A 14,800-nucleotide genomic window follows, 5' to 3' on the forward strand; every position below is an offset into this window, starting at 1 on the left:
TCAATATCATCAAAACCCACTTAAAACTTTTTTGCATGTGCACAAACAACTATTTGTAAATGGCTATATCAACAATAATAATCTAAATGGACCTGGTTGGATGGTTTTCATGCATTAGATATGTTTTGTAAGGCCAGTCTCATAGGAGAGTTTCATGGCGTTGTTTCCAAGACTAACATGTCATGTGAAATGAAATGAAACTTGGATGAAACACCCACTCTCAATGGAGAGTTTCACTTCATAGTTTCATAGGCATTTAATTCCAAGACTCATATAGAGTTGGTAACCGTGCCAAGAGAGTTTGATCTAAATGAAACTCATTTCTTCTCTCTCTTCTTAAATTCACTGCCATGTCATCAAAAAAGCCTATGTGGCAACCTATTTAATGTAAATGAAACTCAAATGAAACTCCCATTGAAACCGGCCTAAAGAGCATCTAATGAGTAAGATGTGAGGTGGATAGAAACCAATTAGGTGATAGTATTTATAATATAAATGAATAAATACATACAGTCAAATATGTTTTAGAAACTCTTTGCTGCTCCAGCTGGGAGTCATACTTGGACGTATGCCAAACCGTAGTGTTGTCCATTGTGCATTAGAAAACAGTGTTGCTGAAGTCGAAGTTGGACCCACGCCAAAGGGAGTAGTAAAAGTTTCCTATTTTATCTTTTTCTGCTTTTTGCATTTTTTGATAGCCGATATTTTAGTAGTAGGGGAAAAGAAAACTCAAACATTCCTTCCCTCCGGGGCGAAATGAGATCCGCCGCTCCACCGTGCCCACTTCCCAACCCAAACCCCGATGCGTCCCCACCTCCGGCGCCGATGACACCGCGCGCCCCGCAGCTTCGGCACCAGCCGCCGCACCTCGTCCTCTCCGAGGCCGTCGCCTCCTGGCACCCCTTCAACAAGAAGCCCTGTCTCTCGGACCGCTCCACCGCTCCCCCCTCCTCGGCCCGCCTCCCTGATGCGGAGACTCCGACGCCTGCCCCCTCGGGGGGCGGTAGCGGCGGATCCTTCCGCTGGTTCGGGCTCCGCAAGCGCCGCCGCCGCGGTGCGGGCTCGCGGTCCGTCTCCGGCCGCAGCAGCGACCGCCGTAGATCCGGCACTTGCTCCGACTTCCATTTCACGTGCGGCGCCGGTGGCGGCGGCGCCACTGACTCCAGCGGGGAGATGTGGGCGTCGGATGTCGGGGAGATGCGGATGAGGGACGTGCCGATGGCGACGGAGTTCGGCCCAGCGCCCGTTGGTGGGGTTGGTGCCGGGAGCGGTGGCGGCGCTGCAGCGGAGGCAGCGGCCGCCGATTCTGGGTACGGGAGCGAACCTGGGTACCGTGGCGACGTTGAGCTGGGTTACGGAGATGAGATCGACGAAGAGGAAGAGGATGGGAAGCAGCAGCTGTTCTGGGGCGGGGTGATTGGAGGTGATAAGCGTCCTTGAATTCAATTCTTTGGATAGTCACTGCTTTTAAGCTTTTGGCACTGTTGGCAGCATTACTTTGTGCACTTTGATTTAGAATATGTTTGTTGGAACAGCTTCGTTTGATAACTTTGTAGATTGAGATTCTGGTGTCGATGGATATTTCTTGTTTGGGATCAAATAATTCTAGGTCATTGAGCTCATCTGTTCTTGGTTCCAGTAATGTGACGTTAGTCTCGCTCGTTGGTGGTGATGTCTGACCATAAATATTTGCTGTGGATTAGTTGAGTCAACAGTTTTTAGGGGAGATGCATTTGTTTACCCAATAGAATATGCTTGTAGTTGTATGTCTGACAAAATGACCATGCCTGATTAATATTCCTTTATACTCCTGATCAAAAACATATTTTTTATAATAAGATCACAAATATTTTTTTTCCATGGCATTGATGTGACCTACAAGATGGAACTTTAACTAGAAATATCTATAAAAATAGTGTTTCGAATATAAATAGTTACTCCCTCTGTCCTGGAATGAGAAGCGTATTTTGATCAGAGAAAAATTGTACAAAATTGATTTGCCCTTAATTTCTCTTCCAAGATGTTGTCATTTGCTAAATAATCAATATCATTTCAGAGGCACTTTGAATGCAAATATAAAAAAGCAAGTTTCATGTCCTAAACTTGTATATAACTTGACTAAGTGTTGGTTGAAGTTTGTAAAATTTCACTTTTCCCTTTACAAAATATGCTTATCATTCTGGGACGGAGTATATATATTATGGGAGTATTTTTTTTTTCATGTAGTAATAGCAATGTTATTTTGTCAATCTATATGATTTTTAGCTACAAATAGTCAAAGCTAAAAACACTTGACATGGGTCAAGCCTAAAATGATTTATATTTACGATAAAGTATAGTGTTACCTGAGATAATTTGGTCTGGTGTGGGGCATGCTTTCTATATGCATGTCAGTACATGTATAGTATCTCTATACTTCTTTTATGTTCCACCTATTTTTGATTTGTATTGACATCTGTGAGCTTCAGATTGGACTAATGTAAACAAAACAATGAATTCCCAAAAATATTTTTTTGTTTAGGTTGGCGTGTACATGGTATGTTCTTAACATGCACATTTTGATCCCTTCCCCTCAAAATATCTGAGACTGATCCTGTGGTACTGCAATTTTAATCAGGCCAAAGCTGACCCAGTTTGAAACTGGTAGCACGGACACTCCTAATGGATTTAATGGTTTATGCAATCTGACCAAATACTCCGTTGTTGTAATCCAGTGATGTGGTTCTGGTTCATTTTGATATGTATTTCTTATGTTAGGCGCCTTTTTGTTGATACATTTTGCCGATGTTTCCATTTGTTTCAAGATTTAGCTTCGATATGCTTGAAATCTCATCTACATTTGAATTTTCGACATATCTCATCTACTATTTTTTTGCAAGTAACATGTAGCGAGCTGCCTTAGGGTAAGTGTTGTGGGTGATGGAGGGCCAGCCCACCTGCTTCTCATGGCAAGGGATAAGGATTAGGAAAGAGATTAGATTAGATTATGTTACTTCCTTATTTCTAAAGATTAGTTTCTTAGGGGTCAAGTATTCTCTCATCTATAAAAGGATGGAATAGTGTCTTCTTTCAATCATGCAGTGAAGAAGAATTAATCCAATTCCCCAAAATTACTCTAGTCTCTCTCCATGCCGACTTTGCCCGGCCATCTTCCTGGCAATGGTTATCCCCAAATGATCTAAGGATCATAACATCTGGTATCAGATTGCTTGGTTTCGATCCAATTCCATGGCTTCTGCTACCGATGGTTTCTGTGCCCTCACTGAGGGAGCCATCACATCTCGGAGGACTTCCATCATGTCTCCGCACTGGTCTTCTGTCTCCTCAATTGGAATGACGCGAAGATGGAGCGTGAGCCGGGCAGCAGTATGCCTACAGGCAGCAGCCCATGGACTCCTGGCACGCCGGCTGGTGCAGTCTCTCCGTGGGGAGCAGCGTCTGGCTGTCTGCCCTAGAGCCCTCACGTGGCCATCATTAGAGGAGCAGGCAGCGGTGCGCCTGCAGGCAGCAGGGCGAGGTTTTCATGCCCGGTGGATGGTGCAGAACTGCAGATGATGTGCGTGCCATTCAGCCGGGCGCCATGGTGAATCGCAGCCTGCATAGCGATCAACCAGCGCAATGCAATGGCAAGCACCAAGGGTGCTCAATCTTTGTCAAGAATTGCGGATTGCGGCGGCCGTCTCGTCTGTTCTGGCACCCACCTTGGTTTTGTTGGGCAGGCCTGGCGTACTAGTGGGCTGCTACATCCTCCACTCCTCAGCCCACATGAAGCCAACTGTTGGGCTATTCCCATGGGATCCAGGAGGAATGATGTTGTCTGATGAACTCCTGGTGTGGCGGTCTGTAGTGCGGGGGATGACCATGTTGCACCTCAATGGAACCAGTAGCACCAAAGGTTGCAACTCTGCCCTCCAACACTTAGGAGCCGGAAACGCGTAACGTGGCTACGTTCCTCATTCCGGGAACGTCGTTCTGAGAACATCCACGTTCCCGATTCGGGAACATTTTATGATCCCACGTTGTAGAATAACACCCCAACCCGTTCTTGTTCCACGTTCCCGTTCCCTTGTGGGAACATGGCCGCTAACCTCCAACAGTTGGAGCACCATCAGTCCATCACCATGGAAGCCGCTTTGGTGTTCTACCTCCTTGTGCCTCAGGATGGTGTTCACCATTGATTGGGGACACGACACCTATAAAGAGTCCAACTTTATTTCGTGTTTTAGTTTCAAATAACAAAACTAAGCCGAGATGCAAAAGGCTTAGCCATGAGTCGAGTCCTCCTAATGAAGGTCTGCAGCAGCTCGTGGGTGAGCTGCTCATAATGGGGGGAGAAGTGTTATGGGTGGCCAGAGGGTCAGTCCACCTGCCTCTCATGGCAAGGGATAAGGATTAGGAAAGATATTAGATTAGATCAGGTTATTTCCTTATTTCTAAAGATTAGTTTCTTAGGGATCAAGTCTCCTCTCAATCTCTCATCTATATTAGAATGGGATGGTGTCTCCTTTCAATCAGGCAATGAAGAAGACTTAATCCAATTCCCCCAAATTACTCTAGTCTCCCTCCACGCCGACTTCGCCCGGTCATCTTCTTGGCAATGGTTATCTCCAAATGATCTAAGGATCATAACAGTAAGTACCATTAATGCCAGATTCATCTGAAAGAATAGTGTGCCATAAGTTTGGTTTTGTGTTCAGTTTGATTCCTCATGAATTCTTTTACTTTATTTGCCCGCTTATTTAGTTTTGGAGATAGCCTCTGCTGAGGCTGCTAGACCATGAAACTTCAGAAAAAATGGACCGAGTTAATGCATGCGCCAAAGATCTGAAAGGGTAATTGTGTGAAATTGATGGTTTAATGCCTGGAACACTGGCTTTGGTGGTGCTATGGTACAGGCTAGCAGCACAGCAAAGTTCAAGCACATGGCTGAAGAAGGGGCAATACGTAGAGTAACTCCCAAGATAGGAATAAAAACAAGACGTGATAAAAAAGGATCGATGTAGAAAGTTGCTATCGAAATAAGACCTAAACAAGGAAGAGCACTTGCCATTCGTTGGTTATTAGAAGCATCCCAAAAGCACTCGGGTCAAAATATGGCTTTCAAATTAAGTTCCGAATTACTAGATGCTGCCAAAGGGAGTGGGGATACCATATGCAATAAGGAAGCGAGTCATAGAATGGCAGAGACAAATAGAGGCATAAAGCTCTTGCACAATTCGTTAATCCATGAACAAAATCTAGGTATGTAGTTTCAGGGTCGGCTCTAGGGCCTGGGCAATTTTTTTTTTTTGGGGGTGGGGGGTGGGGGGTGTGAGGAAGTGGCGGCTGTAGCCTGGTTCCGGTCTGAGTAGCTCTTAATACCTCCATGTAATGTTAGCCCATTTAAGGACACCCAGCCCCAGCTTGTGCACAGCCCCTCGTCCATGCAAAGGCTTGTGTCACTCTTGCTCCCTCGATTTGTCTTCACCTTGTAGGCGCTTCTTCTTTTTCGTGTTGCAGCTGGCAGTGCCCTTGTTCCCAGACCCCACCCATTGAGATACCGTAAGGTGAGGTGCCATGTGTCTGGTGGCCAGTGCCCCAGTGGCCCTATGGGCAGCACCGCAGCGTCGAGGCCCCAAGCAGGCCATTGGCTTTCCAGCTGCAGCCTGCAGGGTGCATGCGCTGGAGTTGACACATTGTCAGGGGACATGGGTTCAGGGCACTAGCTAATCCTTTTATTATTTGTGGCGAGATTCTGTTGTTCCCTCCCAAATTATTCTGTTGTTTCATTTTTGAGCTCTGGAATTTGCTTGGCTTGGGAGCTGCAGCTTCCCTCCCTTGCGCGGCGTAATGAAAATAACTGAATTGGCTAATCCATCAGTTAGGGGTTTGGGAATGTTCCTTGAGTCTTCAGTTTTCTTACCATTTTTTGTTTGAATATATTCTGGAATTGGTTAAATGCTGGGAAGTCGCTGACAAAGCAATTTCACGTGTCGAGCAACTGGGGTTAGATTTTTTTTTGGTAATTTTCTACCCACAGCTACTCTAATAAGTGTTACTTGAGCATTTTAGATTGGTATTATTGGTTGCTTTCCTTGTTACATCTATTGTACCATTTAGTTTAATGCTACTAAGATTTTGGCCTTTCATTATTAAGCCCTCCCTTCACTCCATTTCTGATCCTCCACTAGGTAGCTTGGCTAGTGAATGATAATGCCATGCCTAGTATAGATGGGAGGGCATAACAATCAAGTTTGACCTCCCTTTGAGGAAACATTTAATTTTTCCCTTACTCCTAGTTTATTTTGAGGGAACAAGCATGGGTGGAGCCAACTATTTGGCAAGCTCTGGCAGCTGCCGTACCTAGAATCTGTAGAAAAGATAAGATATATGTAGTACAATATATATAATATGTGCTGGCCTGCTAGGTAATCTTCATTTAGTGAGGTATATTAAATGTCAATGCTTTACTTTTGGATTTCAATTATATTTGCTGAACACAAAGTCATATTTATATAAGTTAATCTTCATTTAGTGAGGTATATTAAATGCCAATGCTTTACTTTTGGATTTCAATTATATTTGCTGAACACAAAGTCATACTCCCTCCATATAGGATTTAGAAGTCATTTAGGACAGCGACACGGTCTCCAAAACACAACTTTGACCTTTTTTTTATAAAAATTCTTAGGAAAAAATGATATATACGGAAGTATTTTTCAAGACAAATCTATTTATATAATTTTCACATTTGCAAACTCAACAATTTAAAAGTTATTGATGATTTATATTCCCAATGTTTGACCCAAGCCTTGTCCAAAACGACTTCTAAATCCTATACGGAGGGAGTATTTATATAAGTTAATCTTCATTTAGTGAGGTATATTAAATGCCAATGCTTTACTTTTGGATTTCAGTTATATTTGCTGAACACAAAGTCATATATTTATATAAGTTAATCTTCATTTAGTGAGGTATATTAAATGCCAATGCTTTACTTTTGGATTTCAGTTATATTTGCTGAACACAAAGTCACATATATTTATATAAGTTCTAGTGACTCTTTGTATAGTTACATTATACATGTTTGATCTTTATAAACCGTGCCACACCTAAAAATTATTTATGCCTCCACACTGGAAACAAGAAACAAATTCTTCCACACCTGCCCAGAGGCCAGGTCCTCATATGTAACTCTGATTTGATATTGTCAGCCTAACGTGACAAGGTAGCAAACTAGCAATTGTGCATTTTCCATGACTTGGAAGGGTTGTTGCAATTGCAACACCTTTTTTTTTCAGTGTGAAATACTGTTGTTCCATACATGTCTAATGTCTTATTGCATTTGGTAATTCAATGCGTTTGTACACTAGAGTAAGAGTTAAGAAAAAACCAAAATTCCTACATTAGTTCTTGATTAAGGATTTAAAGAAAAAATATATATTTTGACCATATTTTCAGAATTGGAAATGTTGTCCTTTTGTAAAGATTAACTTGTCATACGGTTGCACCATTTTGGATAGATGGCTAGTCCTTATGTTTCCTGCAGTCAACTGTTTGAAGATAGTTTTTATTTCTAAAATTGGTAGTTGTCTGGTGCAGTTGTGATCATGCTACCATACTCATGGCCCCCGTATAATGGTATTGGTTTTCCTGCAGCTACCACTACCAGAAACGTTCTTGGATTCTGGATTTATATTTTTTTTTGTTGTAATGTATGCTCAGCTATTGTTGGATTTATATTTTTATGTTGCAATGTATGCTCTTTATCTGTGTGCTCCTAGAAGCTTTCCTGATTACGGTTCTTTTTCCCCTGCATTGCAGATATGAATAAAATGAAAATCAATGGTGACAATAACTTTGGGGAGCAGAAGAGCCATCACCGTTGCAGGCGCAAGAAGCATGATGTGAGGATGTTGGATTCCTTGAGCTGAAGAATTATGTAGGGAGCAGAAGAGCCATCCACCGATGCAGGCGCAAGAATGTGAGGATGTTGGATTCCTTCAGTTGAATTATGTAGTGCTAGAAGTGGTGAAGCGTCTATGCATGTGTTATAGTGTTCCTTCTCTTGCAGCAACTATTGTCGGATAGCATGTCCTTGTTGTAGCATTCACTGATAGAGCAGGCAACTAGTTACCAGTGTTTCGACTTCTTGTATGGTCACCAGAGGTTTCCTGGTAGTAGTTCCCTAGTTTCTGGGCAAGAGAATTTTCCATGAGTTTATCCCTGAGTTTATCTATGAAGGCTTCAAGAGCAGCGTATGTGCTAAGTAACATGTGTCTTCTTGGTTGTTTTGGTACACTTGCTGTCAAGCAGGCGCTGCTGGTCTGACGTTTTTCATTTTGAGTTGAGTGCGTGATTGATACAGCATCATCAGCTAATTGGGTGCAGTGATGAATATTGCCATTGGTTATAGCATATAGCATATAGGCTAGTGTTTATACGAGTTATTTGTGTTATATATATGCTGCTATGAACATCTGTAGTTCCCCTTTGGAACCCCTTTGGTTCCACCACATTGCTGTCACTGGCGCGGAGGAGGAAATTGTTGAACAGCTGGAGTGTGTGGTCGAGACTCAGGTTTACGTATGTTCTATTTTTATATTATTTTATTATTTTATCTTTTTTATTTTTTTCCCTTTTTATTTTCTTTCTTTATTTTTCTATTCCTTCTTTCGTGCTTCAATTTTTTATATTTTCTTTTCTTATTATTTTATATTTATTTTCTTCTTTATTTTTTATTTTTTGTTTCATTTATATTTGGTAAGCAACACGTTAGTCTAGCGCTGATTATAAAGGTGTTTATTGGATATTTTTTGTGGTATCCATGCATGTATGCGGTTAAAGCATAACAAACGCCTGGTTGAATCTTTTTAGTGGACCGATATTAATTACACATGAAGGAAAATTAAAAAATCTACATGCTGCATGGACCGATATTAATCTATGGTGTATTTAGTGATGTTCACGTAATATATGTGTAATGTTTTATAGTATAATTTTTGTGATGTTCTGTAGTGTATTTTATGATGTTTTTATTATGTAATATATATGTAATGTTTTTTATTATTTATTTATTTATTTATTTATTTATTTATTTTTGTGTATACTATAATATACTAATTTCATGAACAAAAATATGAACATTGTTTTTATGAAGATGAAACATTGCTTTTATAAAAGACGAAACATTGTTCTGTGAACCTAAAACATCGTATGTGTTTAATAAAATAAAATGTTCTATCCTTACATGATAAATGTTTGTTAATAAAATTTTATTGAAATATATTCACTTGAGATTTTATTTTAAAGGATTTGTTGTAAGAAATCTAATGGTGCAATTAAAATTTAATTTAGATCTTTGATTTAGCGGTTATTATTTTTTAGTTGGTTAAAAGTTATTTTCATGTGTCACTTTATAGCTAATGTGAGTGAGATGAGCGTGGGCCAGCGTGGCAGGCTGCACACTTCTAGACTCTGCAAAATTAGGCCCTGTTTAGTTCTCCACCCAAAAATTTTTCATCCATCCCATCGAATCTTTAGACACATGCATGGAACATTAAATGTAGATAAAAAAGTAAACTAATAACACAGTTTAGTTGAGAATCGCGAGACGAATCTTTTAAGCCTAGTTACTCCATGATTAGCCTTAAGTGCTACAGTAACCCACATATGCTAATGATAGATTAATTATGCTTAATAAATTTGTCTTGCAGTTTCCTGACGAGCTATGTAATTTGTTTTTTTATTAGTCTGTAAAAACCCCTCCCGACATCCTTCCGACATATCCGATGTGACATCCAAAAAATTTTCGTTCCCAATCTAAACAGGCCCTTATTTGTGGGATATCTGTCGGATCGATGTTTCGGTTCGATGAGCTGACGCTAGGAGCCTCTAGGTTCCCCGGCCTCGGAACTGCGGCACGGATCGCAGTCTGGTGTCTGAATCGGGGTGTGTGTGGGCTTTAGGTCATCCACAATGGTTATCAAATAGCTAGTCAATAGCAATTTACAAATAGCTAGCAATATGATGTATAAAAATAATAAAAAAGTAGCACTATTATTGGCTATCGAGGAGAGAGATGCAAATAGCTAGCGACTTCCTAATAGCTAGCGACTCATAAATAGCTAATCTAGCACAATCTTTTAGAAATAACTCTCTCACAATACTCTCCACAATAGCTAGTGACTTTCCTAATAGCTAGCGACTTCTTAAGCTAGCTATTTGCAAATTGCCATTGAGAGCCATTGCGGACGCCCTTAGACTATCTCCAACAATTGTTACCCAAAATACAATACCCATTTGTCCTTTGGGTAGCGCTACAGGTAAAAGGTTCCATATCTATTTTTAGTCTTCTCCAACAACAAGACCTAAAAGACAACACTCTCTGCAAATAGGTCTCAAGGAGAGAGGATACCCAAATTTGGGTTATGCCTCTCCTGATATCCAAAATAGGTTTTCTGTATGGATACTCTGTTGGAGGCTATATGTATTGTGTTGGAGACTCATTTTGGGTTTGGGTTCCCAAATGGGTCTCCTATTGGAGACAGCCTTAGCCTTTAATCACAATGAACAAATTACTGCTTTTCTTATAACTAAGCACAATTTGTATTGATGTCTATATAATGGCTCTAGTTTTTGGCCCATCCTTGTCCGCCCCTGCGGAGCAGCACCCACTGCACCGGAATCTCGTGGCGGTGTGTACGTGGGTTGGTCCGGCCGGGGAAATCTTGACGGCGCCGGAGACGGATACGGGGATGGAATGGACTGCGGAATGGTGAAGACGGCAACACGTATTACTACAGGTCTTCATCTCGCGAGAGAAAAGCTGTAAATCTGATTCACAAAGACAATTATTGTTCGGTTTGTTTTTTGTTTTTCTTTTTTTTTTCTGGAAGAAAGATTGTCCGGATTGTTTTCTGAAAATAAAGAAGACAAACAAAATCATACAAGGCAAATTAGTCCGTTAATTATTTCTCCTCCTTCATTCGCTATCTGGTTAAGCTGTTCAAACGCAAGAAATACTAGGGTAGCTTGCCGGAAAATAGTGCATGGTGGAGTCTGTAGTGGACAAAGATGAGAGAAGTTCATCTTGAACTGGATGCAGTCAGGATCAAATATGGCTGTATTTACAATCTAGCTAGAGTGTTTCTCAAACTTGAAAAAACAGTAATTCGAGTGCACAATCCAAACATCATGATAAGAACTTGCAAACTACCAGACACGGACGAATCCCCGAACCCGACCTGAACCGCTCCCGCGCCTCACGAATCCCCGAACCCTGGTCCTCCCCGCGCCTGACGAAACATTGACTTCTTTCTTTTATCTGTTCTCTTCTTCAAAAAAAAATCTACATGGCTCTGTATAAGATCTATGGACGACCTTTTTTTCCTCACTTCATTCCTCCTCCGTATCATAAAAATGATACATGAATTTGTATGAGATGACTTATGATACTTTTTTTTGGGGGGGAGGAAAGGAGTATTTTATTTCATCCCAAGATCATGACTTATGATACGACGAAGGAATGAATTTGCTCTTAGTAAATAAGCTATTGCTGGAAAAGCTAAGAGAGCCGATTATGCTCACACAAGTACCCCTAGTCTCAGTAGTATCTTTCTGGGAAAATGAGGTGTCCAGATTTGATCATCTCGTAAGCAATGACTTAAGCAAGCAATACGGCAATATAGAGCACTAAGGGTTTGTTTGGGCACAGCTCAACTTCACTCTAGTAAAGTTGTTTTTCTATAAAATAGCTTCATGAGTGACTTTCTAGATGAAGCTGAGCTGTTTTGGAGAAAGTGTTTGGCAAAATAGCTTCACCAACTACTTCATGCATAGTTGAGAGAGAGAAATGAGGGAGAAGCTGCAATAAGCTACTTTTTCCCAGCTTCATCCAACTTATGTCTTTGTGAGAGGAGTAGAAAAACAGCTTCACCCATAAAGCTGTTTTGTAAATAAGTATTTGACAAAAAAAACAGCTCACAACAGCTCATGAAGCTGTTGTGAGCTGTACCAAACATGCCCTAAATTACAAGCCGGTGTCAAGTGCATGAACGACAATGTACAATCATGTGTATAATTTGATTCTGGCGTATTGGTTGGACTTGGCGATTAGCATCATTGATCTGGTGTAGTTCTTCATTACTATAGTTTAGCAGTGTCCTAATCTGTTCCATCTAACCAGCTAATGGACAAAGTATTGGTTCCTTCCTCGTATTTTCGAGATCCTGACTTTGTAATGAGGCGAACTTGCAACTCAGATGCTAGGCCTGTCACATCGTCTTTCATTGTATTAGCAATATAAAACCATGAATTGATTCTTGGAAAAAAATTTAAGATGTTTTGATTCTCCAAGATTCTTGAAATGACTTATAAATTAGGATGGAGGGAGTACAAAAGTCACCGGCTGCAATGGTGTGATTCTTGATTGCCATTCCAATAAATTTATATTACGGTCAAAGTCATGATTGATGGATGCCTTCAAATTTAAAAATAAATGTTGTTTTCAGTTGCTCACATCTCACATTGAAACCTAACTCTAGCGTTATACTTATTCGATATGTGTTCTATCAGAAATTTTAAATGATTAGTCCTTTCATTCACTGTGAAAAAGATTTCGTAGAAGATAAGTACTTGCATATACACGTGTTTTTACCGAGCTTTATATTTTCTGACGTGTCGAGAGCTACCCAACAGTCCTTCTATATATCTTGTCTTTAAAAATAAGAATGTATTGTAACATTAAAATTGATTTATGGATGCAAAGTTTTCTTTTTCAATTTGCTTCAAAGTGATAACCCAAATTTGCAACTTAAAATTTCTACAGCTGTGTTTGCAAGAAATCAACTATTACTTTTCTACATACGTAGCTCTCGTAATATATTGATATGCATCATGTAGATACATATAGGAAAAGAAATGTACCCAGAAAAACTAAAACTAGAACGAACAGTGTGTATATTTCGAATTTAGCATTTCGTAGCCACTCACATTGAAATGCTAAGTTCTCGAAGGAATAATCACAGCATCAGGTAAAGAAAAAAAAAATACTTTATCCCAAATGGCACAAGACAATCCGCTCAATCTTACTGCAGGAGTATTATTTATAATTGCTCTGAGGACCACCGCTTGCAATTGCAAGTCACAATTTGGCAACGATGCACTTGCACACCAACCAAGAACCAACTCCCATGTCGCAGGCTCGCCTATAAAATCACTCTTGCAGGTGGCACAACACTCGCCTTGTCAGTTGTCACTTCACCGTCACCGTGCGCCAAGAAGCCGCCGATCGAACTCGTTCGTGCGCGCCATGGCCACCGCGAACGCAGGCCCCGAGGCCGCTGCCGCCGGCCACCGCTTCGACTTCGACGTCATCGTGGTGGGCGCGGGCATCATGGGCAGCTGCACGGCGCACGCGGCGGCGTCCCGCGGCGCGCGGGTCCTGCTCCTGGAGCGCTTCGACCTGCTGCACCACCTGGGCTCCTCGCACGGCGAGTCCCGCACCATCCGCGACGCCTACCCGAAGGCGCAGTACCCGCCGATGGTCCGCCTCGCGCGCCGCCTCTGGGCGGAGGCCGAGGCCGAGTCGGGCTACAGCGTGCTGACCCCGGCGCCGCAGCTCTCCATGGGGCCACGCACCAGCGCCTCGCTGCTCGCCGCCATCAGGAGCGCCGGCGCGGAGGAGGCGGACCTGACGCGGAGGTGGGGCGGCGCGTTCCGGGTCCCCGACGGGTGGGTGACCGCGGTGAGCGAGCACGGCGGCGGCGTCCTGAACGCGACCAAGGCGGTGGCCATGTTCCAGGCGCTCGCCGTCAAGAAGGGCGCCGTGGTCAGGGACAAGACGGAGGTCGTCGGCGTCAGGAAGGCACCCGAGGAGGATGGGGGAGGCGTCGTGGTGGCGACGAGCGCCGGCGCCGAGTTCCACGGCGCCAAGTGCGTGGTGACGGTAGGCGCGTGGGCGAGCAAGCTGGTCAGGTCCATCGCCGGCCTGGAACTCCCCATCCAGCCGCTGCACACGACGGTCCTGTACTGGCGCATCAAGGCCGGCCGCGAGCGGGACCTCGCGGCGGAGTCCGGTTTCCCGACGTTCTCCAGCTACGGCGACCCGCACGTGTACGGCACGCCGTCGCTGGAGCTGCCGGGCCTGATCAAGATCAACTACGACGGTGGCCCGCCGTGCGACCCCGACAGCCGCGACTGGGCGCACGGTGGCGGTGGCGTGGCGGAGCGGGTTGCCCGGTGGATCGACGAGTTCCTGCCCGACCACGTGGACACCGCCGGCGGGCCGGTCTCCAGGGTGTCGTGCATGTACTCCATGACGCCAGACAAAGACTTCGTTATCGACTTCCTCGGCGGCGAGTTCGGGAACGACGTCGTGGTCGGGGCTGGGTTCTCAGGGCACGGGTTCAAGATGGCGCCGGCGGTGGGGAGGATCCTGGCTGAGATGGCCATCTATGGCGAGGAGAGGACCGCGACGGAGGCCGGCGTGGAGCTCGGCAGCTTCAGGATCAACCGGTTCGAGGGTAACCCCTTGGGAAACGCCAAGAATTAGTGAACTGGAATTGTGGGTCATTATATTCGTCACTTAGTGAGGGCTTGTTTGGTACAGCTCAACTTCACTAGTAAAATTGTTTTTTTAGAAAATAGCTTTATGAGCAACTTTCTAGATGAATGCATAAAGCTGAGCTGTTTTGGAAAAATTATTTGGTAAAATAGCTTCACCAACTACTTCATGTATAGTTGAGAGAGAGAAATGAGGGAGAGAGCTGCAATAAGCTACTTTTTTTTTAGCTTCATCCCAACTCATGTCTTTGTGAGA

The 14,800-nt window shown here is 43.2% G+C and overlaps 2 protein-coding genes across 3 annotated transcripts; both read left to right on the plus strand.

Annotated features, from left to right (window-relative positions):
• On the plus strand, window positions 704–8,325 carry LOC8085062 (gametogenetin). 2 transcript variants are annotated; one of them, XR_002451560.1, is made up of 2 exons: window positions 704–4,631; window positions 7,804–8,325. XR_002451560.1 is itself a non-coding variant. In XM_002455312.2 (2 exons), the coding sequence occupies exons 1-2, from the start codon at window positions 757–759 to the stop codon at window positions 7,911–7,913; spliced, it is 777 nt and encodes a 258-aa protein (XP_002455357.1). In that variant the 5' UTR covers window positions 714–756; the 3' UTR covers window positions 7,914–8,325. The 2 variants fall into 2 exon arrangements, 1 of the variants encoding a protein (XP_002455357.1); XM_002455312.2 differs by having other exon boundaries at window positions 714–1,423.
• Window positions 13,292–14,700, plus strand: LOC8085063 (probable sarcosine oxidase). Its single transcript, XM_002455313.2, has one exon. The coding sequence runs from the start codon at window positions 13,292–13,294 to the stop codon at window positions 14,531–14,533; it is 1,242 nt and encodes a 413-aa protein (XP_002455358.1). The 3' UTR covers window positions 14,534–14,700.

Source organism: Sorghum bicolor, chromosome 3 (assembly GCF_000003195.3).
Source record: "Sorghum bicolor cultivar BTx623 chromosome 3, Sorghum_bicolor_NCBIv3, whole genome shotgun sequence".
In the NCBI taxonomy this organism is placed as follows: Eukaryota; Viridiplantae; Streptophyta; class Magnoliopsida; order Poales; family Poaceae; genus Sorghum; species Sorghum bicolor.

Bases quoted from the DNA above. Each gene is read 5' to 3' on its own strand.
- LOC8085062 (XM_002455312.2), top strand. From the start codon at position 757: ATGAGATCCGCCGCTCCACCGTGCCCACTTCCCAACCCAAACCCCGAT. The intron at 1,424-7,803 runs GTGATAAGCGTC...CCTGCATTGCAG, and splicing joins CTGGGGCGGGGTGATTGGAG to ATATGAATAAAATGAAAATC.
- LOC8085063 (XM_002455313.2), top strand. From the start codon at position 13,292: ATGGCCACCGCGAACGCAGGCCCCGAGGCCGCTGCCGCCGGCCACCGC.